The following is a 14,369-nucleotide window of genomic DNA, read 5'->3' as shown; positions in this document are numbered from 1 at the left end:
GGAGAGCAGGGACAGAGCAGGGACAGCCCACAGTGCCACCACACAGAGCAGGGACACCCCACAGTGCCACCACACAGAGCAGGGACAGCCCACAGAGCAGGGACACCCCACAGTGACACCTCACAGAGCAGGGACACCCACAATGTCACCTTACAGAGCAGAGACACCCCACAGATCAGTGACATCCCACAGAGCCATGTCACCCAAGAGAGGTGTCACCCCGCAGAGCAGTGTCACCACACAGAGCCATGTCACCTCACAGAGCAGTGTCACCTCATAATGTCACCCAAGAGCAGTGAAACTCCACCGAGCAATGTCACCTCACAGAGCAATGTCACCTCACAGAGCAATGTCACCCACAAACGTCATCCCAGAGAGCAGTGTCACCTCACAGTGTCACCCAAGAGCAGTGCCACCCCAGTGCTGGGCTCATGCTGGACTCCCTGACGTGGGAGGGCTGTCCCAGGATGATCCCGTGGAAATGCCACCGTCCCTTGTCCCCCTGTGCCACAGCCCCTCAGTGTCCCTCAGCAAAGGGACCCCATGGAAAGCCAGAGCTGCTCAGAAATTGGATTTCTGCTGTCCCCCCTGTCCATATCTCCAGCAGGGACAATTCCAGCTCATGTGCCCACAGCTCCTGCTCCTGCAGCCTGCTGGGCATGGGGAGGGAAGGGAAAGGTCCTTGCTCTGTTTCAGAACCATCATTCCCCTCCCCCCCAATTTGTTTTTATTTCCTGCTAAAAAAAATGCTAAAAATAAACACTTGGGAGCAATCAAAATGCTTGGCTATAATTATAACTCTATTTAATTTAATGGGGGAAAAAAAGAAAAAGTGAATCTCCTGCTGTTGGAGAGCTCCATTTTCCTATCCCATCCTCCCCAAAATAAAATGTATTTATATCCTCCCAACGATACAGTTTGCTCCCAAACCTCTGTTTTTATACAGAAATTGCTGGAATTTTCCCAGCAAACTCTCCTCCAGTGGAATAAGGAGCTGCAGCTGATAGGACCTGGATTCTGCAGGAGAGGCAATTTGCACAAATTCTCAGAGAAAACCAATCAGCAATTCCAAGGAAAACATGTTGGGCTCTTTGCTTCTGGAAATGACTCCCTGGAAGAGAATTGGCCCGAAATAAGGATTTGTGTTACAATAAATGAGAGTTTGCCATAAAACAAACAGCATTTTCTTCACAATTCTAGCACAGGAGGGTTAAAAAAAAGGCTGGAAAGGCTCTTGGAAAGGGACTTTTATGATTGGGGAGACACAAAAGTACCCAAATCACGCTGGATTTACATGAGAACCTCCCACCTTTACATGAGAGAGGAAGCAAGGCTGGTTAGGAAAAGGACCTTTAAATCCACTTGCAGCCCTCAGTATCCAAAGGGAAGAGGCCACAGGAAAAGAAAGCCCTAATAATTTGCTCATAAAAACACCCAACTGGCTGCCAACATGTGTAAAAAAGTGAAAGAAGAGGAGGAAAAAGAAAAGGGAGAGGGATGTGATGGAGAACAGCAGTGCTGGCCTGGACTCTCCAGCACTTTTCTAGAAAAGCAGGATGGAGGTTTCCCCAAAATCCATAATTCCAGCCTCTCCCTTTGGTTTTGCTGGTGCTTTGTTTGATTTTTGGGAGGAATGAGCCCGTTAACAGGCTGGATGTGACCCCAAAAGTGAGGGCAGAGTGTGGCTGCTCCTGCTCTGTCCCCTCACCACAAACTGAGTTTTGCTACGTCGATGGAAATGGGGGCTGGTGTTAATTATCTCCATCCCATTCCAGAGCCCCAGGAGTTTTGGGATGGGGGAAACACCCAGGAACAGCCAGGCTTGAGAGGCAACTGCTCCAACTCACCAAAATCCTCTCCCAGACCTCAAATCTGCCCCTGGTGTTGTCAAACAACAAACAACCAACCAAACAAACAAAAAACAAAAACAAAAACAAAAACAAAAAAAACCAAACCAAAAAAAAAAAAAAAACCAACAGGAAAAAACTGTGAACTCCCTTCATCCAGGCCTTTGCTGAGGGTTTGAGGTTCACACTTAGCAGAGGCTCTGTGTTTTCTGTTCCCTGAAATAAGTTGAATTCCATTCATACAAAGGGAAAAACCCAGGATTTTTGGGGGTGGGGAGAGGTGGGGAGAGAAATTTCAACTCTGATCCTCCAGCCCAGTTTTCTCATCAGAAACGAAAAAAATAAAACACAAAAAAACCCCTCTCCCAACTGCTCTTCCTGCAATTAGGGAGTGATCAGCTGCCAAAATGTGTGCCTGGGGCTTGGCTTTCCCTAAAATGTTTATTTTATTGGAGCACAGATCACATTTGGAAGAGTTTAGGCAGGCTGAGGTCCCCTCTTGCTCTGATGAGAGCCAGAGCACGAGAGGCAGCCGCCAGCCCGGCTCCCAGGGTCCTGCTTGTCCCCCTCCCTCCTTGGGAAGGGATTTTTTCCCGAGCCAGGAGCTGCCATCACCCCCTATTTTTCCCTTTTCCCCCCCAGATCCTTGGCAGGACCCTAAATCCTGCCCTTCCCACCAAAATCCCAGCAGCTCTGGTGCCCAAAGTGAAGGCAAACAGCTCCTGCCACACTCAGGGATGGACCAAAGGGAAACTCCTGACGCTGGGCACAGCTGGTTTGGGGGGACAGGCACCCATGGGATGGGCCTGTGATGTCCCATGTGGGGCTGGTGGCCTCCAACCACATCCTGGGGGTCAGGAAGCCCCCCCAGAGCACAGAACATCCTGAGGAACATCCAGGGATTTGTGCTGGAGGAGCTGCAGCAGCCAAAGGAAGAGGAGATGGACACAGTGTGGCAGCCAAGAACCTCTCACCTGACGCTTGGCCAGTTTTTAATCACAACTGGCACATCTATTGAGCAAAAAAATGTTTTTTTAATCAGAATTTGCATGTCTATTGAGCCAAAAAAGCTTTGTTTCATCTGGTTTTCAACACCCAGGTGTTCAGTTGGCCAAGCAAACTCTGTTCCTGTGGCCACCCTGCTTCCCTGCAGGGGCCCAGGGTGCTCCCAGGGGTTGGGATGGGGTCCCTGGGACTCAGCAGCCTCAGGAAAAGGAGCCCTGGCATTGGGAATTCACATTAACACCAAGCACTGGCTCTCCCTCAGCCCAGCAGAACAGAGCCACCCACCACTGTCCCCTCAGCTGCCCTCCAGTGAGGAATAACAGGATACAACCTGACCCACTGCTACTGGCTTCAAAAGAAAAAGGGATTTTTTGGGGTGGCTTTTTCATCTTCTGTTCCAAGGAGAGGATTTCGCAGCACCCCTCTCCTCTGTCACTGCAGCACAGGTTGAAATTGAATTTCTGGCACCCTGTGGGTTGTTTTTCTTGCTGGGCACAGTTTTTGGTGCAGTTGTTTCATTTTAAATCCCCTTCCCTGAGCCCAGGGGCAGCAGAAAGAGGCTGCAGCCGTTCCTGCAAAGCCAAACAAAGGGAAAAATCCAGGCAACAACGAGCAGCTTGAGCTGCCCAAAGCAAACTCCCTCTTCCCCCAGCACTCCGTTGCTTTTGGCAGGTTATTTCCCTGCTGATGGGGGGACTTCAGCCTCCAGCTGCCCCCAAAGGTGCAAACAGAGCAGGGAGCAGAGGTGGGGCTGGCTGGTGGAGCAGAGCAGGGATGTGATCCTGTGAGCAGCCAAACACTGCCCAGCTTTCCCATCCCCAGGCACGGCAAATTCTGCTGGACAAGCAGGAAAACCACAAAAAACCTTCCCTGGGTTTTCCCTGGCTGCCTGTTTGGCTTCTCTGCTCCAACACAGGCCCTCCAAATGCAAATATTTTGCTTTTTTCTCTGCCCTCTGCACCCACCAGTGAGGAGGGTTTGTGTCACTGCTGCACAGATAGCACAACAACAAATCTTCCCCGGTGATTTGTCCATATTATGTCCATATTATTATGCCAACACACGTTTTTTTTGCTTTTTTTCCCCCAAATCTCCAGCTCATCATCTTTGGGATAACGAGCCCCACTGGAGGGGCCAGCGTGAGGCAGCAGCTGATGAAAGCAGGGAATGCAGGAGAGGACTGGCTCCAGATGGGCATTTCTGCCAGGCCAGGAGCTGCCCAGGGATAATCCTCATTCCCCAGGGCACCAGAGCAGTGACTGCAGCACACCGGGGTGGATTTATCCCAAACCCCCCCAGCTCCCCAGCTTGGCACTAATCCTGGCTAAGGGGAGAGTAAAACACCTGCAAGAACATATTGCACCCTGGGCTGGACAAAAGGGATCAGCCTTGGGGCTCCTTTGACACTGGGATGTGTCAAAACACAGCCTGGCAAGGCCTGGAAAAACTTGAACGTGTCCAGAAGCTTTGGACTTTTTCCTGGAGGTGCCAAAATCCCCTTTTGAGATGCAAAAGAACCTTCTGTGCTTCAGATGCTCCAGAGGTTTTTTTTCCCTCCACCCCATCTCTCAGGAGCCAAGGGGTGTGTGAGGGTGAAGGGTCGGAGTGGAAGGGGGAGAGCCCAGTCTGTGTCACCCGTGGGGACTCTCAGGGGACAGACAGAACCCCCTGGTGATGACACAGCCCCCCGCTGTCGCCGTCCCCATTTGCAGCGTTCTTTTAAAGCGTTTTTTCCATTCAAAGAGAGCAGCAGCAGCAGCAGCAGTGGGAGGTGGGAATTCACCGAGTTAAAGTGATGGATGAGCTCACTAAACACCTTCATTCACCGCCTGAAAGGGCTGGGGAAATAAAATAAATGTAAAAAGCGCCTATCAAAGCTTCATCATCGAGCTTGATGGTCTTAATTGGGAAATAGAGCCCGGGGTGACAGCCAGGCTGGGCTGGCTGGGGATTAAATGGGCTCGGCTGCTGGGAGTGATGCCTTTCCCCCATGGAGCAGCATCCAGGCCCCACACTGCCCCTCACCACCCAAAAAAAGGAGTCAGTGTCTGCTTTGAGACAAAACAAATCGTCACAGAGTGTCTGGACCACTTCCAAGCTGGGGGGGGATGAATTATTTTCCCAGCTGATTCTCTCGTTTAATAACAATTTCTACCGGTTGGTTCCCAGCCCTGCAGCCCGAGTGGAGGGGATGAATTTAAATAATCCCCGCCATGTGTCCATGGAAAATCTCATTTCCACTCTGCCCAGAAGCAGAGGAGTAATTATTACCAAAAAACCAAATTAAAACCCCACACTTTTCACCATCAAAGGCCTTTTCTAATTAAGCACCAGAATAAAAAACACATTTAAGGAGGCACAAGCACCTAAGTGCAAGGAGGTGGGAGGGGAGGAAAACCACCATTATTCCTTGGTTCAGCTGCAGGAGGAGAGAGGAAAGAGGAGGATGAGGGTGGATAGGAATCGAGGTTTTAAATCCAGGTAGTGCCTTAAAAACCTGAAGTTTATAAGGCTGCAGCAAAAGTGTGAGAGAAAAGCCAGTGGGGAAGGGTGTCCTGCTGCTCTAAATCACCCCAGCCCAGCCTCTGGTTGTTTCTGCTTTATTTTCCAGCATTTCTGGCTGACAGGAGCAGCAAAAGCAATTCGAGATTTTTGTCAGGGTCAGTATTCATCAGCGTGGGGGGAATGGTGTTTGCAGTTTGGGTCAATTGTTTTCATTTCTGGGGCAACCCAGACGAGGAGCAGGGGAAGGGCTCATTTTACACCCTGAGCCAGTGGAAAACCTGAAGTCCTTGGATGTGCCAGCCCTGTGCCACCAACCCGGGTGGCATTTCAGTGGCCATGAATTATTCACAGCTCAGCTTCAAATGCAGGTCTTGGTCAGTGCCAGCTACTGCCTGGGCAAGGTGTGCCAGGAGCTGCAGCCTCTCCCCAGCAGGATTGTCCTCTCCCCCAGCCAAACTCAGCTGGAAAAAGAACCCATTTCCACCCCAAACTGCTGGCCTGGTGGCCAAATAGTGGCAAGGAGTGATTTCAGCACCTGCTTTGTGTGGTTTGCTCAGTTTTTCCAGGAATCAGGGCAGATCCTACAGCTCCCACTGCAACAGGCACAGAAAAAATCAGATTATCCCAGAATATCATCAACAATAACTCCCTTTATCCTTCGAAGTCATTTCAGGGATACCTGGAGGCATTTAAAAGATGTGGAGATGTGTTCTTGGCTTAGTGGTGGACTTGATCTCAGGTTTTCCCAACCTTAATGGTCCCACCATGGTGGCAGCTCCTTTCATTGCCACAAGCCACACATTGCAGAATTATTTCTCAACCACAGCCCTCACAGATCTTTACTCCCCCAGATTTGCAGCATTCCACCTTTCCCCCACACCAGGCATTTCATCTGTTCACAGCTTAGCCCTGTTTTCATCCTGCCAAAAAGTCTCTGACTCTTTAAACTCAACCAGAAGCATCACAGCATTTTCCTTCCAAGCCTCTGGAGCCCGAGCTGTGGGGTTTAATGGCCTGTCCTGAGTTCTCTGTGCTTTTGGGCCCTTCAGCATCATCCAGCAGGGAGAACTGGGTGGAAAAGGAATTCCTTGGGTTGGTTTTTAGCCTCTCTTTTGCTGTAACATTGGCACACTCTGAACTGGGAGAAGCTCAGGACATCCCTGTGCACTGTCAGGTCCATCCCTCCCTGCCTGACACCCTCTCCCCAATCCAGGGATAAAGTGTAAACCAGGGACACCCTGATACCCTGAATTTATACCCCACTAGCCTGAAAAGAGAATTATTTAACACCAAAGCCTCTTAGTGCTGAACATTATTGAATTTAAAATGACACAGCTTTCTTTTTTTTTGATTCCTCTCTCATTCAAGAAATCTACCTCCAGCTGGATGGAATCCTTCCCTTCTTCCCACTCAGCCCGTGCTGGATGATTGTTGGCCTGTTCCTCCTCTCCCCTCCAACATCACACTCCATTCCCACCAGGACAAAACATTTCACCAGGGTTTTTGCATGGTCACAAAGCCCTGGGGTTGCCAGAGGAGATGTTTGCACATTAAACAGCATTTCTGGAGGAGGTTCATTGGAATTTCTACATAACCAGGAGCTCCAGGGAGCTGCATCCCAGCTCCAGAGGGTTGGGATTTTCCCTTTTTTTTGGGAAGCAGCTTGGGCACATTTAACCCCAGGTTTAACCTGCCGACCCCACTCAAACTCATCCTTTAGTGTTCCACAAAAAATCCCAAATCCCACATGCAAAGGACCAGCCCCAAATGCTGCTCCCATTCAGCTATCTTGGGAAATGGATTTTCCAAAGGAGCAGCTTGGAAGTGCCCCAGCCCAGGAGAGAGCACAGCCACAGCAGGGACTGCCTGCAGCCAGGCATGTGCCAAAGGGAATAAACTCAAGGGGCAGCCCAGAGCAGCATGGTGAGCAGGGAACAGAACAACTGCCAGGGCACATCAGGGTTTGTTCCCAGCCCAGCCATAAGAGAAAGAGAAAAGGCACATCTTGAGTAGCTATAAAAATCCAGACTGGGCAGATGGAGGAAATGCCCCATGGCCATGGGGGAGAGCGAGGCGAGGAGGACAGGGGTGATGAAAAGGGCATTCCTGGGATAAAATGACATCCAACTTTTTCTCCCAACTCCTTTTTGGTACCTCAAAAAGTTCCTTTTTTTCCTCTTAATGTGCCCTGAACCCCATCAAAGTTCCTCATTTGCAGTGTGGGGAAAAGCCAAATCCCACAGCTCTGCTGGGACCAACCCCCTCCTGCTCTTCAGCACCACAAATTCCCAAACATTTCTGCCAAAGCACAGAAAATATTCCCAATTTATTAAGCTGGCTGAGCCCTGTGTGAACTCCACCAAACCAAAGCTGTCTCCCAAAGGTTTTCCACTATCTCCCAAAAATCTTAGCTCATTTCTGTGTCACTCCAGGCCTTCCCATCACATTTAGACATTTATTAGAGAGTGCCTCTGAGCCTGGGCTGAGCATCCCAACCTGAAAAGCCACAGGGAACCAGAACTTTGCTTTTCTCCATCCCCAGAGCCTCAGGCCATGCTGGACAGAGCAGAGAGAGGTTTGGGAATTGCCTGTTTTCCACTGCTAAAGGTAGAAAACTACACCACCACCCCAGACCACGGAGTTCTGAGCATTTGGAGCATCCTCTGTCCTCTCAGCTCCCTGGAATGTCCATGGAATGGCATCCCATGGGCACAGGGAGAAGGGATCACCCACACACACATCCCAGAGGCTCCAGCTCCCACATTCCCTGCTCTCCTGCAGCAGCTCCAGCACACACACACACACAGAAATGGGATTTTAATGATCAGGAGCTCCTGCTCCAGCCTCCTCCCACCACCTGGGTTGGTGCTGGATGCTCTGAAGGGACCTTTTGTTGCAGGAGCTCCAACTTCTCTCGCTCGCCCACCAGCTGCCACAGCAGAGGAGGATTTCCAGCCACAAACATTCCCTTTCTGTTCTCCAAAGGGCTTCTCCCACCACGAAAACTCATTTTTTAAGTTTTTTTTTTCCTTTGTAAAGCAATGCAAGCAGGCACTGCCAACATGAAAGCCCTGCACCCAGCATTCCTGCAGGACAGAAATGTTTTGTGCCCCTGATGAAATCAGGAGTAGGATGCTAAAAGATCATTCCTGCCATCAAAATAAGGCTGCTCAACCTCTGTAAATTCATCACTAAATCCAAACACCTTCTGTTCTAACAGGTCTCTGGATCCTGGATGCCAAATGCCATGGAGAACATCCAACCCTCAGGTAACCAGGGGTTAAATCTGCCACGGCCTCACAGAGGCTCCACATTCCCAAAAGCTGTCCCAAATTATTCATTTTCCTGCTATTTTCAAGGTTATTTCTAATGATTTCACATCAGAGGGTGAAAGGAGTTCAGGCTGAGTCCCAGGTGTCACCAGCAGAAAGGAGAAGGGGCAAAGAAAAGAATGGGCTGGAGCTCAGGAAAACCACCAGGAAAACCCAGGAGAAGTGAGAAAAGAATCAGCTCCTGGCTCTTTCCAGGTGCCAGCACTGGGGGATTTGCACGAGTGAGGGCTGGGAGCTGTGAACCAAAAAGTGGGGTTAGAAAGTGCAGAAAATGCCACGTTGGCTCAGCCTGGTGTGGACACTTGGGGGTTTCTCTGCTTATTGCAGAGCAGCAGCAGAGTTTAAAAATCCAGACATTTAGGTCCAAATTGACCCCATTTAATTCCATTTAAACTGAGCTGCTTCACCCTAAATTCTTCCCCCACTTCGTGCAGGGGCATTAACAAGAACTGTGTGTAAAAAGAAAAAAATAAAGGGTTTATCTGATGTAAATTTGGAGTTTCAATGTGAATATTTGATATTCCTTCAGCTGGTGCCCACTGCCCCATCCTTCCTGCTGCATTCCTGGCTCATCCCTACCACAAAGGCCGGGATATCCCCAGGGATGGTTTCCCCCAGGAAACACCTCCTCCCTCCCAGCCCTCCGGGAGCTTTGATTCCCGGTTTGCCTTTGTGATGCTGACAGGAGCGCTTGGCTGCAGCAGGAGCAGGGAGACTCCAGGAGCAGGGAGATTCCAGGGCTGGAATTGTGTCCCCCAGGCAGAGCCAGGCACAGGGAAATGACTTTAGCAGGCTGCCTTCATCCTGCTGCTGCTGGCTTTCCCCGATTTTCATCCCTGGATGTTTAATGTATTCTGAGGGAGGCGTGGAGACAGCGAGGGAGAGCCAGACAGATTTATAACGTGCCAAAAAAATAAGGTCATTTGGCAGAGGTTTGGGTGCTGCTGTGCCAGGGCTGGGAATGTCTGCCTGGATTTAGGGAGCACACCCAGCCTGGGAGGAGTTGGGATTAGGAAGCAGAGCCTCCCCTTCTGCCTGGCCAAAAAATCAGCTCCATCCTCTGTGCCCATCCCCCTCCTCCTGCTGCTCTGCTTCCCATTCCCACCTGCAATGGATACGTGGGTGTGGAAGAAGGAAAGAGATTTTCCCTGCAACACACACACATGAAAAGGGTGGATCTGTGATATTGGGGAGTTCCTGCAACACCTGGCAGCAGGGCTGAGTCAGGGCAATGCCAACACCTGGGAATGGGAGCTCACAATTCCCTTGGGAGCAGCACAGGGCACTTGGAAACGCCAGCCCAGAGCAGGATGCTCTCTATAAAATCCCTGGTTTATGGCATTTAGACCGTGGCACAAGACTGACTTCACCTTCCAGCAAAGGGTTCAACTCACAGCCACCTCCTAAAAGAGCATCTAAACCAGAAATCCAGGAAAATCCCACCTTCCAAAGCCTGGCTGGGGCAGAACCCAGACCACGTTGGCACTGGGTCACTTCAGGGCTCGCTGACAGCCAAAACCTCATCCCAAAACCTCAACCCTGCTCCTAAAGCCCCGGAAAACCCCAGCTATTTCCCGGCTGCTGCAAGGAAAAGCTGCAGATAAAGCCTTGCAAATCTCGGGCACGAGGCTGGGCTCACACCGTGCTGATCCCGGGCTGGGGATTAAGGACAGGGATTGGTAATTAAAGACAGAGGGGCACCAAGCAGGGCTCGAAGTTTTTTCATTTCCAAGGATTTTGGGCTGTTTGGGGGCTGTAAAGAGCTCGGGGATGCAGAGCAGTGTGACTTGAACAATGCCCTGATAAGGGGTGACAAGGGGTGAGCATTTCCTACTCTAATTAAGAGGAAACCCCGGAGGGTAATGAGCTGCTGGGTCATTACAGCTCCGTGTGCCCGAGGGACAAGCCTGGCAGCTCCAACACTCCCCCAGCTTCTCTTGCTTTATTGGAAACTGCAGATTTTAGCCATCAGTACACCTCAAAACCCACCAAAAACGTGGGTAACACTGCTAGTGAACAGCATTTCTCCACGTTTTGGTCTCTCAGGACAGCACTTTGTGAGGATGATAAGCCAGATCCCTGGGAGATGTGCCCCTAATCCTATTTGGCCACTCAATCCTTTATTTCCTTGTGACTTTTTTTCCTCCTGCGACCACGTTCCTCCCCTCTCCTTACCTATCCCATTTTTTTCATTGGATTAATTCCTACTACAGCTCCATTACACCCAAAAATCTCCTGGGACCACAAGCCAGCACCTGGATACAAATCCTGACTCTCACAGATTGCAGCTTTGTTTCTATTTCCTGCTTCCTTAAGCAAAAATAATAAATATATAATGCCCAACATAAGGAAAACAAGCAGCCCTTTCTATTCCCATCAGCCTCATGCACAGGTTTCTCAGCCCTGTGGATCCAGGATGACACCAGATGGGAATGCTTGCTGAGGAGCTGGATGAGGAGGGGATTTGGGTTATTTTTTCCCTATTTTTAACAAGAAAATTCCTTCTGTGCAAACTGCAAGCCACGGTGTGCATGGTGACACGTGCCTGTACATTAATTACCAGCTAATTAGGAGCTCCTGGAGCAGTTTGGGAGACAAAGGATGTTTGGAGGATGGATGGCTCAGGTTTTCCAGACCATTCCTCCTCCCCAGGCACTGAAGTGCTGCTCTCCTCTGCAACAGGGAAAGAAAGATGGAAATAGAGGAAAACACCTCTGGGGGAGCATGAAGGAACCATAAATGGGGGAAATTCTGGTGAGATTGGAGAGGAAGGAGGATTCTGGAGGTTGGGACACCCCAGCTCCGAGCACTTCCCTTCATCCCGGTGAATTTGCTCCTCCTGTGGCTGCAGGGAGCAACAGGCAGCTCCCACATTTGCCAAAACCATCGTGGAAAACCCCCCTCCCCAGTGTCCCCAGCCCCGTGGTGGCCCTGAGGGGTGGCAAGGCCAGCCTGGGGACAGGGACCCAGCAGGGGCTCACCAGGACTGCGGCTTCCTCTTCATGATGCCCTGGCGTCTCCACTGCGAGTGGGGGCTCAGGTGGTAGGTGAGCTGCCTGCAGAGCTTCTCCATGGCTCCCAGGGAGTCTCCTTCCTGCAGAAACAGGGAAAGGACACGGGGTCAGGGCTCTGCAGCACTGCCATCACACCCAGGGGCTGCTCTGAGCCCAGAGTGCCTCCAGCTGGGAGCTGGGAAGCCTTAAGGGACCACCCTTAAAACGGTCTAGAAAGGGGGAAAAAACCTCTCTGATTGCTAAGATTGCTAAGATTCTGCAGGAATTATTATTATTATCATCATCATCATCATCATCATCACTGTTATATTGTTATTATCCCACCATTACCATCCCACAGGACGCAACAGCTTCCAGCACTAAAATTTGGCAGAGATTGATTAAATTTGGTTAAATCACCCATTCATTACCACCAAAAACTGCTTCCTGGAGGCTTTGTGAGCTGATGGAGTCTTGGGAAGAGAAAATCTCACAATATTTAATTGTTAGGGAAAATAAAAACATGATGAAATGTGGTGTCTGCTCGATTTTGAATCAAATTTCCATCCCAAGGGATACTGAGCTTGGAAAACTTTAACTCTGAGAGTTTCTAAGGATTTGGGTCTAGAAATTTTGGGTCCCAAAAATAAAATAAAACCCAGTCCTCAGTATCCAGACTGTTCAACCACGTTTCAGGATTTTCATACACATGATCTGCATTCCAGTAATTCAAACCACCCATCCTGCAGTGCCTCTCTTGCTCTCTGAAAGGTCACAGGCAGAGATGAACCTGACTGAAGGATCAATAATGATAAAAGAGATCCAAAATGTGACAATTTGTGCTGTCTGCCTGGTTTTATCAAAATGCTGCAGCATTAGGGAAGACACAGGAATTAAAGATGAAACCCTACAATAAATAAACAGTCAGCCTGGGCTGCTCAGCCACAGGGATGGCTCAGGATTTTCTGGGAAAATCCTGAGGAAGGTGCTGCATCTCCTGTGCCTGGACAGCCAATTATTGCTGCCTTCACATCCTCCCCAAGAGCTCAGCTTTTGCACCCTAATTTATATGCAATTTATGCAATTTATTCACCCCCTCACCTCTGCATCAGTGGAGCAGGACCAGCCTTATAAAGACATCATAAATATTGAATTACCTGGGAGCAATTGGGATTTTGACAAATCACTGGGGGTGTACAGGAAAACAATTACAGCAGGTTTTCTCAGGGTAAAAAAAAACAAACCACAACCATCACAAACCCAGGACATCTCTGCAGGTGGCTGGGGCAGGAATATCAGCCAGGATTTGTAGGGTTTGACTCCACTCTAAGAATGAAGACTTAATATAAATTGGGGAGGGTTTATTCCCAGATAAATCATGGTGATTCCCATGAATCACAAGCTGAATTTCCAGCTGGTTTTTCCCTGATAATTCCAGGGTGGTGCTTGCCCAGCTCCACCTGCACTGAGGGCAGCAGAGCTGGGGGATTTCAGGCAGAAACTGCAAATCCAGGGATCCCAGCGGGACACATGGAAAACCCTGGGAACCTGGAGCCACTTCCCACCTGAGCCTCTGATTCCCAGGAAATCTGGGTTTATAGGAGCACATTTAAAACCCTGCTTTCCAACACCTCATTCACCACCATGCTGAACCCCAAATCTGGGTTTTCATCCCACAAATTTAATTCCTCAGGCGTTCCCACAGCTCCTCTCCCCTGCAGGCCCAGTGGCAAAAACCAGTCCGGGCCTGGACAAACCCTGGGAGGCTCAACCTGTGGAATGAACACTGAGAAAATTACGAAAAGCAACATTTGACCTCATGTTTCCCACTGGAAAGCCTGAAAAAGCAGGCAATTCCTTAATTAGAGCCTCAAAACATTTTGGGAAGGCAACACCGCCAGCAACACCTTCCCGGCTGTGGAAACACCCGCCCCAACATGAGAAGAAAACACCTCGGATTTTAACACCTCCCTGTGTTTTTTTTTTTTTTTTAAATTTTTTTTTTTAACCTGCCAAGTGCCAGCAGCTTTCATTTCATCTGGTTTTTTTAATTTTTTTTTTTTTTTTTTTTTTTTTAAGCACTGCGGCAGCCCCTGAAGGAGCAGACCCACCCTGAGGGAGGAGAGGGGGTTTCCAGCCCCGAGGCCTCCGGGAGGAGCCGGCCTCGAAAAGGAAACAAAGTGTTAAAATCCTGAGGGGGTGCTGGCATTTTGTGCTGCAAATTTCCTCCAAAATAACCCTGCAAGAAACAATTCAAGCTGTTTCCAGCCTTATCCCAGCTGAACTGTTGGGGAAGTGAAATGCTTCACAGGAGGAACGCGGAGAAGCTGAGAAAGTAAAAAAACAAAAACAAAAACAAAACAAAACAAAAAAAAAAACACACAAAAAACCCCAAAAATTAAAAACCCAAACAAACAAACAAAAAAAACAACCCCAAAAATTTTAGCTGGTCCAGGTGTGTCATGGCCATCTTGCCTCTCCAATGAAGTTTTTTATGAGGTTTTTTTTCCCTCAAGACCTCCAGATGGCCAAGGGAAGCTCAGGCCTGAACTTCCCATCAAACCAATTCCTGAATAATTCAGCCCAAAGCAAACCCAGCCCATCCATGCTCCCTACAGGAGCAGGACAAGGAATATTTTAATGCTTTCTCCACATCCAGCTCATCCTTCCATGGCCATCCCCACCCT

At 49.5% G+C, this 14,369-nt stretch overlaps 1 protein-coding gene across 1 annotated transcript in view; it reads right to left on the bottom strand.

Moving 5' to 3' along the window:
- LRRC75A (leucine rich repeat containing 75A) overlaps positions 1-14,369 on the bottom strand; it is a 54,356-nt gene that overhangs the window by 6,406 nt on the left and 33,581 nt on the right. Inside the window, exon 3 of the mRNA XM_059865642.1 lies at positions 11,671-11,783. Coding sequence (XP_059721625.1) covers positions 11,671-11,783 — 113 coding nt within the window. The remainder of the gene's footprint in view (positions 1-11,670; positions 11,784-14,369) is intronic.

This window comes from Haemorhous mexicanus, chromosome 22 (genome assembly GCF_027477595.1).
Source record: "Haemorhous mexicanus isolate bHaeMex1 chromosome 22, bHaeMex1.pri, whole genome shotgun sequence".
NCBI classification, from domain to species: domain Eukaryota; kingdom Metazoa; phylum Chordata; class Aves; order Passeriformes; family Fringillidae; genus Haemorhous; species Haemorhous mexicanus.
This window is presented reverse-complemented; position numbering and strand designations above follow the sequence as displayed.